This window comes from Sturnira hondurensis, unplaced genomic scaffold, assembly GCF_014824575.4.
Source record: "Sturnira hondurensis isolate 20B ecotype Veracruz unplaced genomic scaffold, ASM1482457v3 Scaffold0022910, whole genome shotgun sequence".
NCBI classification, from domain to species: Eukaryota; Metazoa; Chordata; class Mammalia; order Chiroptera; family Phyllostomidae; genus Sturnira; species Sturnira hondurensis.
Window position 1 is genome coordinate 13,413,862 of NW_028095541.1, and position 16,492 is coordinate 13,430,353.

Genomic DNA, 16,492 nt, shown 5'->3' on the forward strand with positions numbered 1-16,492 from the left:
ATCTGATACTCCTCAATAAGAAGTGTAACAGGCTTCTCACAGCCAACCGTACCGTGCTAAGGTTAATACTAACCTCTTGAGTGCAATCTAAGACCAAACGAAGAAATTTTAAGGGCATTCTCTGTCTATGGGTCTCCTTCTCTGAGCTCTTAGAACCTTTCCACACACTTTGCCTTTAATATCAAGCAACTATTCTGCTCCAGGAAGATCCTTATTCTTTTTATTTTATTAATTTTTTACCGTATTTTTTCCATTACCATTTAGTCCCTTTATAGTTTCTGTCCCACTGCAATCACCACTCTGTGTCCATGAGTCCTTTTTTCTTTTCGCTCAATCCCTCCTCATTTTTTTAGAACTAAAATTTAACCCATATTTTCTGTAACATTACAAGTCCATTACTCTCATATTAGTAATCATAGCCCATTTACCTTTTATAGCAATATATAATATATTCATGTACTTATACTTACCTTCAGGGATTAGAAACTATAATCCATACATGTCTTCACTTATCTTTTGCTTAATACTAGCTTTCTCTTTTTTGGAATATTACTTTAAAACATATATAGCACACTTCCAATGGGGACTTTTCAAGAAAGTTAGAAGCCAGTTTTTGCATCAAGGTAGAAATTTTTATCCAATAGCCTATTTATGCTTACCAGAAATCATCATAACTAACCATTTTCATCCCACAATTATGTAATCCATACGTAATTTTGACTCATGAACAACATTTTACATACAAATGCAGTAAAGTCAAATCCAAAATGTGTAGGTTTTTAGGATTTAGTACACTTAAGACCTTAGAATTAACCGAAAAATTTCTAAATACTTTCTGTTGACTAATCATATTCAAAGGAGAACTACTAAGTGATAAAATGGGAGGAAAACAGCAAGGAGAATTAAAACGCATCTACCAATATTTTGGTGGTGTTCGCACTAGAAAATTGCTCTGTTCCAGAAAACGGTAGGGTCTACTAAAGCACGAACTGGTAAAGGGACAAGAGATAGGAGGGGGAAGTGGGAAGAAGAAGAGAAATGTTAAAAATCACTACTAGGTTCTGTATTCTGAACTGACAACTTCATTTAGAAATAAAATAATCTTGAAGCCACATTATATCTGCCAACTTAAATTCAGTTTCCCAATTAAAGTACTTTATAATTTGTCACAAGATTATGATCAAAAGCTCAACTATTTTTCCTTAATGAGATTTAACCTATTAAAATACTATTCACTTATTGAAAATAAATTTCCCTGAAAATTGAAACTCAAAACAAAATTCATCTGAAGTCTCAGAAAGTGGCCTTTTTGGAAGATATTTATCGCATGTCCTCACCTTCACATTGGGTTTTGACAGCAGTTTCAACAGCTCTCTGATCTCATTATTTAATGGCTTGTTCTGAAGCTCCTCAGCCAGCTGCAAGAGAAATCATATTGACATAAAGAACATTTAATAAGAGCATTATGTAGTTCCATGTGTGACCACTAAAAATCTACCTTGCGACTATCCAGTGATTAAGAACAAGTCAGCATGCAAGAAAACAGACTATCAATCATTGCTCTTCTTTTCAGGCCCTTGGTAGCCCAGATCCCAGCCCAGCCTCTTGGCTAAGCACAGCCTAAGGAATCACACCAGCCAGATCACCTGATTTATTGCAATGAGGGCGAACCCCAGCACTTCATCTACCAAATGGCCTTTCGCATGCAGACAAAGGACCACTTGTGAAAAGGACTGGATTAAACTTTGACACTATTTTAAAAAAGGGAAAAAAAAGGAGAAAGAAAGAAAAAGCTCTGAATGAGGTGGTGAAATCCACAGGGTTTCCAAAAACCCACAGTAGCTTGCTGTTTAGAGCTTAGGTAAAAAGAACTAGAATGCTTCTAACAGGGCGAAGGTCCAAACCTTTTATTATGTTTACCTATACAGACTAAGGAGTCTGTTAAATACAAACCAGGTTAACCATAAAATGACTTATAATAGGTTGAGTACTACTCCAGTACCGAAAATGCTGAGTGTACTCTACTAAAACGATCAAGAATCCCCTTTTGGCATCTGGGCCCTGGCCGAGTAGTTCAGTCGGTTGGAGCATCATACTGATGCGCCAAGGTTGTGCATTGGATCCCTGGTCAGGGCACGTAAATGAATCAACCAACAAATGCAGAAAGGGGTGGAAAAACAGATACCTGCCTGTCTGTCCTGTCTCTCTCTCTCTCCACCTTTTCTCTCTCTTACAAAGGCAATAAGTAAATTTTTTTAAAAATTCCCATTTGCTGGTTATAGATAAAGCAAGGACTAGAGCTTTTAACCTGCCTCATGTTCTTCATTAAAAGATCTTCCCATGAAAACTTCAATTTTAGGCTATAGGAAGGATCATATAACTTCCATATGAAGAAAAGCAAGACAAATAGAAAAAAAGATTAGAATTATGAAATATGCAATTCAGAATTAAAGTAGATACATATATTTTCATTTTAAAAAATTCTTAAAACACTGCATGAAATTTGCCTCTATTGTTTCTATTACACTATAAAAATAATTGTTTTTATCTCTGGAAAAGGACTTTTCTCTAAACAAAAAATGAAACAGAAATTATACACAAAAATTAAAATCTGATAAAATTGTTATATTCCTTGATTACATTTTAAAAAGCTGTTTTTTTTTTAAGGTAACATTTTTACAGAATTAACTTACAAACGATGCAAATGGCTCTTTGCACTTGTTGGTCTTGATATTTTTTAACATTTCAATACCTTTCTCTGATGAATTACAAAATGCTGTTTCACCATATTTACATATTAGTTGCTAATATTTTTTAAAAAGCAATTTTATCATCATATAATTGGGCCCCAGTTACGTTGGTTTATAAATAAATATTTCCCCAAAGCTTCAATTCTAAGTTTTTTTTTTTATTTAATTTTCTCAAGTGGCAAATGAAGCTTTTTGTAGAACTATGCATACACTTTTATTCACCTTCCCTTTAAATGTTTTGGTTCTATAATTCAGAGGCAAACTTCCTCATAAAATACATATACTGACACATCCTTGTAATTTGTAATTTCTGTAGAGAAAAATGGAAGTAAAAGTGTTTGGGGACTAAACAACTTGGGGATTTATTACACATGCTTTAATTTCTAAATTTGAACTAAAACTATACCAAAGAAAATCAACTTCTGAAAATGGCCAATTTTTTGATACTTATGGCCCTGATATTTTACTAAACTAAATTAAAATAGGTTTTAACATAACAAAGTAAAAACTTAAAAAGCAACAAATTACCTCCAGGAGATCACTAAAACCAACCTTCACATGAAACATATTTCTCGTCGAGCTTGGTGTCCCTTATAGTTTACCCAGGTGTGCTCTCAATTCATCCGAGTCCGAAAGTTAACAGTAAGAAACAGCACGTTGGTTCCCTACCCCAGATTGAAAATAAAATTATAGCTACAGGAAATTAACTACTCCATCAATGCCAACTGCTTCTAAAATTTATTTTTTGGTTATGAAGGTAATTTGGAAAGGTCTAATACCCATAAATCATGACTATGCTTTATAATCCATTTTAAAAACAATCCTGTCTTTTTATGTATTTTATATGCCTCATTCCTATACTAGTATCTGTCATTTTTTAGTACTGTCAGCAATAGAGCTATCTCATTTGTCTTTACTTCTCCAAAGCATTCCTCTTGTCTGTGACTTTCTGCATGCTCTAATAGCTGACAGCTTCTCTCTCCCCCAGAGAATTAGACTAAAATTTCTATTACGTAGTTGCCAAGGCAGAACAAGAGGGTATCTACATGCAAGATTTTTATAACAGGAGAGTAAAAATCAGCATAATATCAGCGTAAACTCCATGATGACAGGCCTTTTGGAAACATTTGCAACTTCTTCAGGTTTTCACTCATAGCATCGCGCGCCTCTGTCTGCACTAGGGTAAGTTCTGCGGAGGCCACGCTGGTGGGAGACCTGCCCCAATGATCTCAGAGAGGCACACTTACATCGTCAGCCAGGGCGGCCGCGCTGTGGAGGATGGGCACAGGATTCTGCTTCTCATAGTAGTGTAGTTTTTCATGAATCTGAAGAAAAGCAAATGAATATAAGTTCAACTGCTAGCAAACAATCTGAGATATTTAACTGTTTTTATCACTGGAAACAGAAACCAATCACTGAACATTCTAGATAAAAATTATGTGTCTATTACCTATAGATGACAAATACACATGCATGATTCATCTGTCACTAGGGTCCAGTGTTTATAACATGAAGTCAAACAAAAAAATCATCATCAAATAAAACCCACATTGAAACTACGCTTTTGGGTTGTGTGTGTTGGCTTTTTTTTTTGATCCCAACAAACATTAGCATAATAAAATCTTTAGGTTCTTAAGCATATTGCTTCAATATTTCAAGTATTGGTTGTAGTTTATATTCCTGCTAAAGGCATAAATTATGATTAAAGCAAAGCAGTAAACCTGCAGCCGCATCCCGACAGTTGGGTTTGCAATCAGCGCCGAGCGCGTGGGTCTGAGCCCAGCGCTCCAGGAACGCACTGCACTTCAACTTAGTGTTTTTCTCCAAATTGCCAACTTCACCCTCAAAATTCAAATTTCTAAGAAACAAAGGGATTTCTCATCATTTGAAATACTCCTCACATAACTAGTTAGCTTAAATAAAATAATTTTCCATCTCGGAAAACAAGGAAAATTATATTAATAAATAAAAATAAATTTAAACTTAATTTCCCATCGTCATTATGCAAGAAACACAAAGGCAAGAACTGATTTTAAAGCATTATAAGGCCAAAGGAGTTCCTTTAAGATTCTACCATTATTGTTAAGAAATGAAAGATGCTTTGACACATTCAAAGCTGTCAGTCATTGTTTAATCTATTTCAGCTCTTACAGAACTGCACTTAAAAAATTTTTATACTTGAATAGTTACTTTAGCCTCTTATTTACAGTTGACCAAACTGCCCCCCCACTATACCATATAGAAAACAGTTGCACTTCACAAATTTTCTGTTTCTAATCGGCATCAAGTGCTACACTTTTTTAAATACAGTCAAAGCTAACCAAACTGTCTCATAAAAAGTCTGGAAGACAGATTTTATTTTGAATTTCCTGATGCTCTTGCTCAGAGAGGATTCTATTACTTTTCTGGCAACCCGGTACATAATGTAGAGCGTCAGCAAAATAATTTTGACACTTATGATATTACCAGAGTAATCAGGGTGACACTTTTACTTAATATCTTGGAACTGTTAAACACTTATTACATCTGGATAATAAACACATTTTCGAGAACACAGACTCATAAAAAGTAAGATTTTGATTTGAAAAACGATTATGGAATAATTTAAAACCAACCATCCTAAGAGCTAAATTAATTTTGCTTAATTATCAAGAATTAGATTATCTCAACATACACTATCACTGAGCTTACCCTCTCATAAACACTTCCAATTTTACCACAACTACTTGATTAAATGTCTACTTTCCTTCAATAATAAATATAGAGGCTTATATGTATTAGATACCATGTGCCTGTATTACCTACATAATAGTTATCAGCACTGTTAGTAATATAGTCTTCAGTGAGTACCATATCTCAGTAACTTCACCTTCAAGAACACTAATGGTAGACAGCGCCAGCACCCCATTTTATAGATAAACAGGTAGGCAGGACAAAAATAAGTTGCTGTGGCCCCACGAACAGTAAATGGCACAGCTGGGATTTAAAACTCAGACCATTTGGCTCAACACCAGAGCTCTTTATCACCCTGCTTGCCTGCCTCTCAGACTCATCTGTGTTCTCCACTGACCTTGCTCACTGCTGAACGAATACGACCTGCTAGTGTAGGACACAGAAAGGAGGCTGGACAGATAAGCAACACATAGTAATGCCTGTCTTCAATGATGACAGGATTAATGGTGATTCCTCTCCACCTCTCTCAGCTTCATTTTTGGTCCCTTATGGTTTCTCATTTTTATATATTAATATCTATTGCTACTACAATTATAACATAAAATCACATACTCTAAATTATTTCCCCATTCAATTTGCTTCTTCTGGGTGTCTCTTATTTTTTATTTCAATTTTTTTAAATCCTCATCTGAGGATATGTTTTATTAATTTTTTGAGAGAGAGGAAGGGAAAGAGAGAGGGAGAGAAATACCAATGTGAGCCACAAACATCAACTGGTTGCCTTGCATAGACGCCCTGAGCAAAAATGAAACCTGCAACCCAGTTATGTGCCCTGACCCAGATGGAACCCACAACCTTTTGGTGCATGGATAGACACTCCCACCTACTGAACCACCTGGCCAGGGCCTGAGTTTGTTTTTAAAAAACAGTCAGCTCCTCTTTCTACCATTTTCTCTAGATCCGTGTCCAAGAACCCACCCCTATTCCGCCTACCTCTGTACTCTGTACTATATTTAATTTTTTTTTAATGTTCTAGAACTCCAAATTCTGGTAACCCTATGTTCTTATGTATTTAACTTCAGTACATAATTTTAAAAATGAAGTTGACAGGAAAGTAAAAATTACTCTAAGTACTTTTGAGCTGTTCACTGTTCTCAAAACTACTGAAAGAATTCTGCTTTTCAATAACTCCAGGGAAGAATATATAAATCCAAAATAATTTTTTAATTCTAATGCAATTAATAGGTAACAGGTATAGACGTTTTTACCCCAGGTTGTCTAAGAGAATTTTCTGTGGTGTTGAAAACATTCTGTAACTGCTAGATCAACACTAATTTGGACTAGTCACATGTGGTTATCAAGCACTTGAATAAAAAGTGGCTCATGTACCTGAAGAACTGAATTTTTAAATTTAATTCTAATTAATCTAAATTTAAATTCCCACAGGTGGTTAGTGGCTCTCTGGTTACTGAATAACATGGCACAGCTTTACATGACAAACTCTAATTTCTTTTCTTTTACCCCAGAAGAATTCACTGAGTTAGTTTGGCAATTCTTCCTGAGTGGTAATATTTTGGAATCCGAGAGGCAAAGAGATGAGCAAAGACATGGCTTAATCATCAATAAGGCGAACTATCACCTATTACTAAACATCACATACAGCCAAACCCGCAAAATCTTATTTATTTTAACTAAACGTGTCCCTTTGAAGATTCAACCATGTAAAAACAAAAGTGTACTTAACTTTCATCTCCTGAACAACACACGAAGAGAGCAAAAGTGGAAGGAGTTGTGGAAAGAAAGGAGTTAGGAATATACAAGTCTGGAGAGAAGGAGCGACATTTAAATTCATTTCTTATGAAAAAATATGCAACGATTCAAAGTAAGATCCTAAAGAAAAAATAGCATGCCAAAATATTTAAAATGCATGATTAAGAAAAAAGAACATTTCAAAATCCATATATACACTTATGCTCAATTAAACAGTGTAAAGTATGTATGCACGAGGATTTGTTGCCTATAATTATACTTATAATCAGAAAAAATTAGTTAAAATATAAATCAATTCTGCATGTAACCAATTCTTAAGGGAAAACTGTAATTACCTTTATTTACACACATCTTAAAAATAAATGGTTAATATTTGCAAGGGAGTCTGGTGCCAATAATCTAGTTGCAGTACACACACAGCAGAAAGCACCTTAAACAAGACTTCAGTAACAAAAGCATAAATGAGGCTTAGCAAGTCCCAGTGCAACCACTTGTGTGCAGGCTCTGGATGATGTGTGGGGCCCCTGAGACTGAGCAACCCACTCCCGGTTCCTGGAATGATATTAAACAAACCAAGGCTGTAAAATCCGTTTCCTGTCTTCTACTGAGTACAAAAGAGTGCTAAAAATAACTGCTCTGAAGTCTGAACCTCTACTGTGTTAATTAAAAGTACCCAATCCAGAACTGGCATGTTCATAGACACATACACACACACATCTACCTACCTCCTTTACTGAAAACACGGAGGGAGGGAAATTCTGAATATTAAAAGAAGATCCCTGGGGCACAATGACAGTCAAAGAGAGCTGGAGATCACATACTATGTGGTGTAGGAATAAAAAATAAAAGTATACTAATGTCTGGGACCCTCATTAGAGACAACAATTTATTATTTCTCCAAAAGGAAAAACATAACAATGACACAAAAATTTGGCTGAAGAGAAAAAGGGAAAAATAAAGCAAAGGGGAAATTTGCAAAAAAAAAAAAAAACCTGCAAAACAACAAACACAGCCAACGCAAAAACGCTAATTCTATGCCCTTCTTTCTAATGTTATACCACTAATCTCCTTTTGGCTAATTGTCTTGGCCAATAATACCAGGCAAAAAATGGGATGGGACCGCAGAGAGCTGGCAGCCTTGTTTGTGTCTGCTCTCTGGCTTTGCATTGTTATATATACACTCATATGAGATTAGGATGCATGTATTCTTAATTTGTCAAGATTTTTTAAAAGAATGAATGTTCGATTTCATGAAATGATTTTCAGTATTTACAAACATTTNGGGGAAATTTGCAAAAAAAAAAAAAAACCCTGCAAAACAACAAACACAGCCAACGCAAAAACGCTAATTCTATGCCCTTCTTTCTAATGTTATACCGCTAATCTCCTTTTGGCTAATTGTCTTGGCCAATAATACCAGGCAAAAAATGGGATGGGACCGCAGAGAGCTGGCACCCTTGTTTGTGTCTGCTCTCTGGCTTTGCATTGTTATATATACACTCATATGAGATTAGGATGCATGTATTCTTAATTTGTCAAGATTTTTTAAAAGAATGAATGTTCGATTTCATGAAATGATTTTCAGTATTTACAAACATTTACTCTTATTTGACAAATTATTATGGTAAATTCTATTTATAAATTTCCAAATACTGACCCATCCTCGCACCCTCAACAAGAATTAAATAAAAATTTAAATTAAAAAAAAAATGAAACCCACTTGGTTAAGATCTATTATTATTTTAATGTGCTGTGAAATTCCGCTGGATTTAGAATTTCTGCAGCAATATTTCTAACTGAGGCTGGCACTTGTGGGGCTTTTCGGGGGAAGTTTGTTCTGTCTTTACTGGGTCTCAATATCACTGTTAGTCATTTCATTATTTTTATAACTGTGAAGGCTATCATTTTTTTAAAAAAATCTAGCCCAAAGATATGTTTTTTAATTGATTTTAGAGAGTTCTCTCTCTAAGGGAGTGAGAGAGTGAGACATTGATATGAGAGAGAATATCAATTGGTTGCCTCCAATACGTGCTCTGACTGGGGATGGAACCCCCAACCAAGTGCCTTAACCAAGGATCAAACCCTCAACCTTCTGGTGCATTGGGACAACACTCCAACAACTGAGCCACCCAGCCAGGGCTAAAAACTATCTGTTTGTATGCTCTGAAAACATCTAAATACCACTAGAATGCTCTCGTCTTTAAATATTTGGTGGAATTTCCTTGAGAAACCAGCTGGGTCTGACATATTTTATCTGGAGGATGGCTTTACCCCCAAATTTCTTTGTTTCTTCTGGTTAGTTTACGACAATTTGTCCACTTAGGTTTTTCTATCTCTTCTAGTGTAAATCACAGAAAATAGTATTTCCTAGAAAATACTACTTCACAGAAAATTATTTATTTTTATCTGGCTTTAAAACACTTAAGCAAATAGTCTCTTAGCAGTCTTTGAATTTCCTACATTTTATCTATATTTTTCTTTGTTACCATTTATTTTGGTATATCTGTACTTTCTCTGTTTGCACCCTGCATCCCTTCATCAGTTAAGTAACATTGTATTTTCAAGAAGCCTCCTTTTAGATTTGTGAGTTTTACCATTTTTACTTTCTAATATATTTTCTCTTTTTTTGGTTATCTCCATTTTTCCCTCTTTGCTCCCCTCCACCAAGTAACCCCTTCCCTCCAGCATTCCCCCACCTTAGATCATGTCCATGTCCTACATGGAAGTATGCTTCCATGTCCATGCTTCTCCATGTCCTACACTATTCTTACCATCCCCATCTATTCTACCTACCAATTATGCTTTTCAATTGGTACCTACCAATTATGCTTTTTAATCCCTGTACCTTTTCCCCTATTCTCCCACTTCCCCCTCCCAGCTGATAACCCTCCAAATTGACCTAATTAATTCCTTCTTTCTTTACATAACCCAGCCCTACAAAACACTTCAGTCATGTGCATCCAACAAATTAATGGGAAAAAAATAAAATAGCAGATTATTCTAACTGGAGTTTTATTCATTGATAAAACACTGAATAAAATAAGTACCCATTCTAGCAGAAGGATACTCAGCACAGGGAACACAACACACCAAGAGTGAAAGCGATTCCAACCTTGTCAACGGTGGAGCAACCGAGGAAGAAGAGTTTGCTGTCGATTTAGTCTTGCCATTACACACTTTGGTTCTCACTTAAAAGTACTTACTGTAGGACAAGATTCAGGCCTCTCTATTGCTACTGACACTGACATGATAAAGGACTGGCTATCTGCACAATTATAGGATCAAAAACGAAATCATGTCCTTTCAGCTTCCTCTTTTCATCTTTGCCTTTCATTCATGTAATGCTTCTAAAGGTAGGAAATGCTGAAAGTGGTTTTCATGGGTTTTTTTTATTTTAATTGTATATAGTGTATCATTCTCTAATTCTAAAATTTTTTGAAACATTTTAATTTCTTATGTTGCATTTTTAAACACTTTACACATTAAATCTCTTTAATGTGGTAAGTAAACTACAAAGCAGCATCTCACAGTTAAAGAGCTATTAACCTACCTATATCTGGCTCCAGCTATATTTATCTTGTGAAATAAATCACAGGAGATTTGACTAAAAACCCAACCTTCCTCTCTCTCCTCCAAGATAAAAACATCATGCTGAAAACTGCTGGGTGTATAACGACACACATTTTCATATTTTAAACTTATATACATCCATAAACGATACATGCTGTTCTTTTTACAATGTACATAAATGGCACTGCCCGTTTTCACCTGGATTCTCCATTCAATACTATATCAAGGTGTCCAGGTTATTAACATATAGATCTAGTTCATCCATTCAACAACCAAATAACATTCTACCATAGCAATTAACAGGGGTTTATATACCCACTTTCTAACTGAGGGACACTACGGTGTGCCCACTTCTTTTGCTGTTGAACATCCTTTCACATGACTCCTCCCTGTGAAAGAGCTTCAGTGCTTCTTGTGTCCCCGCACCCTAGCTGACTCGGTGTCAGTGGACATTCTGTCAATCGAATGGCTGTGAAACACAATCCCCTATGGTCTGAACTTCTATCTTCTCCAGTCTATGACTTGTCTGTTCATAATGGTGTCTGAGGCAAAGACAGCTGCTCCCCACATTGCTCCTCCCCTTCCACAATAACTGAACTGTGGCTAGAAAGCAGCTGTCTAGTCAAGAGCTTCATTTCCTGCAATGTCCAGTCTTTCCCCCCCTCTCCTGACAGCTAGGTGAACACATGTGATTGGTTGTCAAACGTGAAATATCAGTGCCACCTCCTTTAAGACGTTGGTATGCTTCCTCCAATCTCCCCCTTTGCCGCTACATGTGGGTTATGACAAGGCAGAGTCACCAAATGGAAGGAACCTGGGTCCCCAAAACGGCTTAAGGAGAAGACTGACACATCAATCTGGCATATCCCTCTAAATGATTACTGAGTTGGAAATAAACATCTGTTGTCCCTAAACTACCACTTTTTTTCCTATTTGTCCATTGTTCCTCCTACCTTAAATAATACCGTGGCCCTGGGAAAATAGCAGTTATTTGAACACAGCCAAAGTATCTAGCTTCTTCTTTACAGTCCTGCATTTTGTTTCTTAAGAAAAAAATCTCCCATCCTAAGTTAATAAGGAGATTTACCTGTGAATTTTTTAATTTTTATTTATTGATTTTAGAGAGAGAGATGGAGGGAGGAAGAGTGGGAGAGAGAAAGACATCTATTTGCTTGACTTATTTATGCATTCATTGGTTGATTCCTGTGTGTGCCCTGATCAGGAATCGAACTCAGGACCTTGGTGCATTGGGATGATGTTCCAACCAAATGAACTACCCAGCCAGGGTCTCCTGTGACTTTTTTGAAAAAGTTTTACAGTTTTACTTTATACACTGAAGTCTTATTTAACACATACCTATGAGGAGCTCTCGCTTTATTTTCTTCCAGAAAGATAGCACCATTTAATCTTCCCCCCCTGATGTAACACTACTTGTTGATCAAACTACCACACACAAGTGCTGTATCTAGTCTTTCGTTCTGTTCCCTGATTTGCCTCCCTGAGCCAATATCGTCACTATATTCCTATCTACACATTGGATATCTAGCAAGGCCAAACTTCTTAGCTTTCATTCCTCCACAAGGCTTTTAGGATCCTGTATATCATGAAAAATCAAATTACTGTCTATTAACCTCATCTCTCTGCATTCTGGGAATTTTCCTGAAATCAATCTTCCAATTCGCTTTGCTCTCTTAAGCTGTGTCTAATCTCTGAGGAACCTAGCCATGGAGTTTTATCTTTGTTTTTATTTTTAATGACTACAGTTTTTATTCCTGTAGTTCACATATAGCTCTGTTAACAAATCTTTTGGTTCCCTTTTCCTAGCACCTAGTGTTTTTCCTTTGATTGAGGCCCTCTTTTATGTCTTATATCATTTTAAACATAGTTATTTTATAGGCTATAAGACGGTACTAACTAGAGTGTTAAGGTTTTGATCTTGCTATTTGGTGTGCCTTATGACTGGCACTAAAACAGATTTTTTTCTCAAATGTTTTATAATCTGAGGTTGTTAGTAAATCTTCCCTGGACATTATGTGAGGGATCCTAGATTGTAGGTATAGCTTTTCAAAAAAATTTTTTTTATTTGCTTCAATAGGTGACTGTGAAATATCACCAACCACTTTGTTAATTTCACAGTTTAGGACTCCTGAAGCTTGTGGATAAAAAATTCAAACCCAAGCCATGGACCAAATAAGTTTACGGTTACACATTCTTAAACAAGACTTTTTCTGCTGTTCCTACTGAATCCTATGAAGAGACAGACCAGATTCATTGCCACCTCTCAAGACAGGTGGCTGGAATTTTTCTCATCTTCCCACTCACTAACAGAGTAAGCCTAGAAAAGCAGCTGTCTTATGTGTGTGCCTCAGCACCAGTTCCCCACCGTGACCGAGCCTAAACATCAGGAGAGAGACCCCCCCCCACCTCTGGCCCATCCCTCCAACACAGGTGGAACCTGAGCTTAAGCAGTCACCAGGATAGCATTCGGTTTAGTCCTCATTTCTGAACCACGTGGATTTCCCTTACTTTCTTACACACTTACTAATCATTTAAAAGAATATTTGCAATCACATAACCTGGAATTTCTAGGTACTTATTGCAGGAACTAGAAGGCTGGGTTGGTTATTCCACGTAAATTAATTCTGGTGTCCAACAAAACAGCATTCATTCCCTTCATACAACATTATTACAAAAGGGGGAAAGTCATGTTTTACTTCCAGGAGGAAATTCCAGGTACCTTTTTGTTTGACCTTTGAAGAGTCACTGTATTCATTTGGTCATGAGATTCATTTTGGTGTGTGTTTCTTCATAATCTCAATGTATTTTTTAATTTGAAAATAATACTTCTAATCTAATTTGCAATTATATTTGCCAGGTTAGAATAGATTTCCTTATAATGTTTTTTTCTTTAGACCTCCTTTGTGTTACATACAGTTTAAACATATCCTGTGCTCACAAGCTAAAAAAAAAAAAAAACCTATGAGGCAATAACTTCACTCAAGTGACACAACCAGAAAGGGGTGGGGGAGGGACAGCCTTTCCATGGGAAACCACTAAGAGCAACTGGCTACACTTTGCTTTCGATTAGGGCCAGGGCATTTGCAAAATCTTATAATGACAAGTAATTCTTACAAGGGATATAGCCTTAAGGTGGTAATAAGAACCCAAAACAGTTTTTAGGCTTAAGTTAAATTATAAAAGGCAACAAACCATCAACCTTTTGATTTCGGTTGAATGTGTGGTACTTCGAAATCATTTCTCAGAATCTTCTCCACAGATACGATTCCTTTAGTTCCCAGAACAACATTCTAGAGGAAGTAGACTTTATCCAATTAAAAAAATAAATAAAAGGCCATTAAAGAGGAGAGACAAGGACCAGTTTGTGCTTCCCTCCATTGTCCTTGAGATGTTGGAGGAGGGGAATTGGAAATCAGTTAAAGGGAAACGGCTGCAATGGTAGGAACTGGGACCCCCAGGGGCTGGTCAGGGTTCAGTGCAGGTCTTCTGGAGGCTCCTCTGGTTTTCTTTTGGGTACCGGCCCCACGGACTCCATCTCCTCTCAGAAGCCACACTACTGCCTCTACCATCAAGCCAGCTGTGAAATGGGACATGCTCTTCCCAGCTGGTGTTTTCCTTGCTTGTTTGTCCCAAAAGGTAAATATATATTCCATTGAGTAAATGTACCATCGTTTTTGGATCCATTCATTTACTGATGGGCACCTAGGTTGCTTCCAGCACTTGGCTATTGTAAATTGTGCTGCTATGAACATTGGTGTGCATAGGTTTTTTTGGATTGGTGTTTCAGATTCTATGCTAAGTAAATAAGCCGGGTGGTAGAAAACAAGTACCATATGACTGCACCTATAAGTGGCACCTAATCAACAAAACAAACAAGCAAGCAAAACATAACCAGAGATACTGAAATAAAGAACAAACAGACAGTAGCCAGAGGGGAGGAGGTAGGGGAATAATGGGGGAAAGAGAGGGGAGGGTCATCAAGGAACATGCACAAAGACAAAGTCAAGTCTCTAAGAGAATGGAAGCGCAGATAAGAAGACGGAAAAGACACGCTCCGCTCTGGCAGCTGACCAGCTGGGTACCTCTCGTGTCTAACTAAACGGGGGAGGGGAAATGAGGAGAGGTGGCAGAGTAAAGAAGGGAGCTACGGGATGAGAGGCAGGCTATTACTTGGCCTACAAATGAGGCATGAGCTTCCTACAGGGGTCAAGTGGACCCCATGGAAAGTGGCTGGGCTTGAGTCACCCTGCTGATGACCTAGCCGACCTCACTGGAAAAGGCTTGGGGGGGGGGGGGCACAGACTGTGCCCCCAGGGAAGATGCAACTCTGCACACTTAAAGAGGAGTAAAAATTGGGTGCCTGTAAGTATTAGCCTGAGAAGAAGCAACAGCAGTGTGGGTATTAAGTCAACAATTGTTCCTTTCCTCTTCCCTAGCTCCACACACTGGAAGAGCTAAAGCTCTTCCCAGAAATAAACCAATCTGCCTCCTAAGGTGTGTGTGAGGGGGAGGTGTGTGAGGGAGAGGTGTGTGTGAGGGGGAGTGTGTGTGTGAGGGGGAGTGTGTGTGTGAGGGGGAGGTGTGTGTGAGGGGGAGGTGTGTGAGGGGGAGTGAGGGGATCAAAGAACACACTGTGCCCCATTCCCACGTCAACTCCACTAAATCTGGCTGTCACTAAGGAAGGGAAGAGGTATAATTTAAATCAGTCAGACATGACAAAACAGAATGTGGTCTTTTAATAGCTGAAAAAGTCTGTGTGTGAAATTTTGTTTCAGATAGAAAAGCTAGATTCAATGTAACACATTTCAGTGCAGTGACTAGAGAAAAAATAAAACCACCTTTTACAATATTTGCATTGAGCTATTCAATTTATTGACTAGAGCGTTTTAGACAAATAGTTATCAAACACTTTTGGTCTCAAACCCCTTCATCCCCTTAAAATTCACTAGGACCTCAAAGAGCTCTTAGGCAGGTTATATTTATCTACAGTTGGAGCACTGAAATTAAGAATTTTCGAAATGTTTATCCACTCAGTACACAATGGAGTACTATGCCGCAGTTAAAAAGGAATACTTACTTTTCGCAACAGCATAGATGGATTTAGAGAATATTATGCTAAGTGAAATAATCCAGTCAGAGAAAGACAAATACAACACGAGCTCACTGATGTGGAATCTAATGAACAAAAGAACGAACAAAATAGAAAGAGAAGCATAAATACCTGGAACAGACTGACAGCTGTCACAGTGAAGGGGGGTGGGGAATGGATGAAAGATGGCAAAAGGATTAGCCAACGAATATTTATGCATGACTCATGGACACAAACAAAGACGTGAGCATTGACAGAGGGAGGGGAGGGGAGGGGGCTGGGTGGAAGTGGGCAAAGGGAGAAAAAGTGGGGAAAAAAGTAATAGCATAAACAACAAAAATTTTTTAACTATTTTTTAATTTATTAATTCATTAAAAATAACAAAAACAAATCTTTTAAAAAGCATGGTTAGTGAGGTAAGAGTTGTATGGTTCTACAAATTTATAAGTATCTTCCAATTCTGGCTGAGAAGAAAACAGCTTGCATTCTCCTATATACTTCTGCATTCAACCTGCTGGGATATGCTGCTTTGGTTGAAATAAATGAAGAAAACTGGCCTCACACAGGCTTGTAATTGGAAGGAGCACAGGCAGTTTAGTAGCCTTTTTTTTTTTTTAAGCTA

At 37.2% G+C, this 16,492-nt stretch overlaps 1 protein-coding gene across 4 annotated transcripts in view; it reads right to left on the reverse strand.

Moving 5' to 3' along the window:
- Window positions 1-16,492, reverse strand: part of MPP7 (MAGUK p55 scaffold protein 7) — a 247,704-nt gene that overhangs the window by 105,710 nt on the left and 125,502 nt on the right. For all 4 annotated transcript variants that reach the window (XM_037037132.1, XM_037037133.1, XM_037037134.1 and 1 more), the window contains exons 4-5: window positions 3,998-4,075; window positions 1,338-1,418 (exon numbers count right to left, since the gene is read on the reverse strand). In XM_037037132.1, coding sequence (XP_036893027.1) covers window positions 1,338-1,418; window positions 3,998-4,075 — 159 coding nt within the window. The remainder of the gene's footprint in view (window positions 1-1,337; window positions 1,419-3,997; window positions 4,076-16,492) is intronic.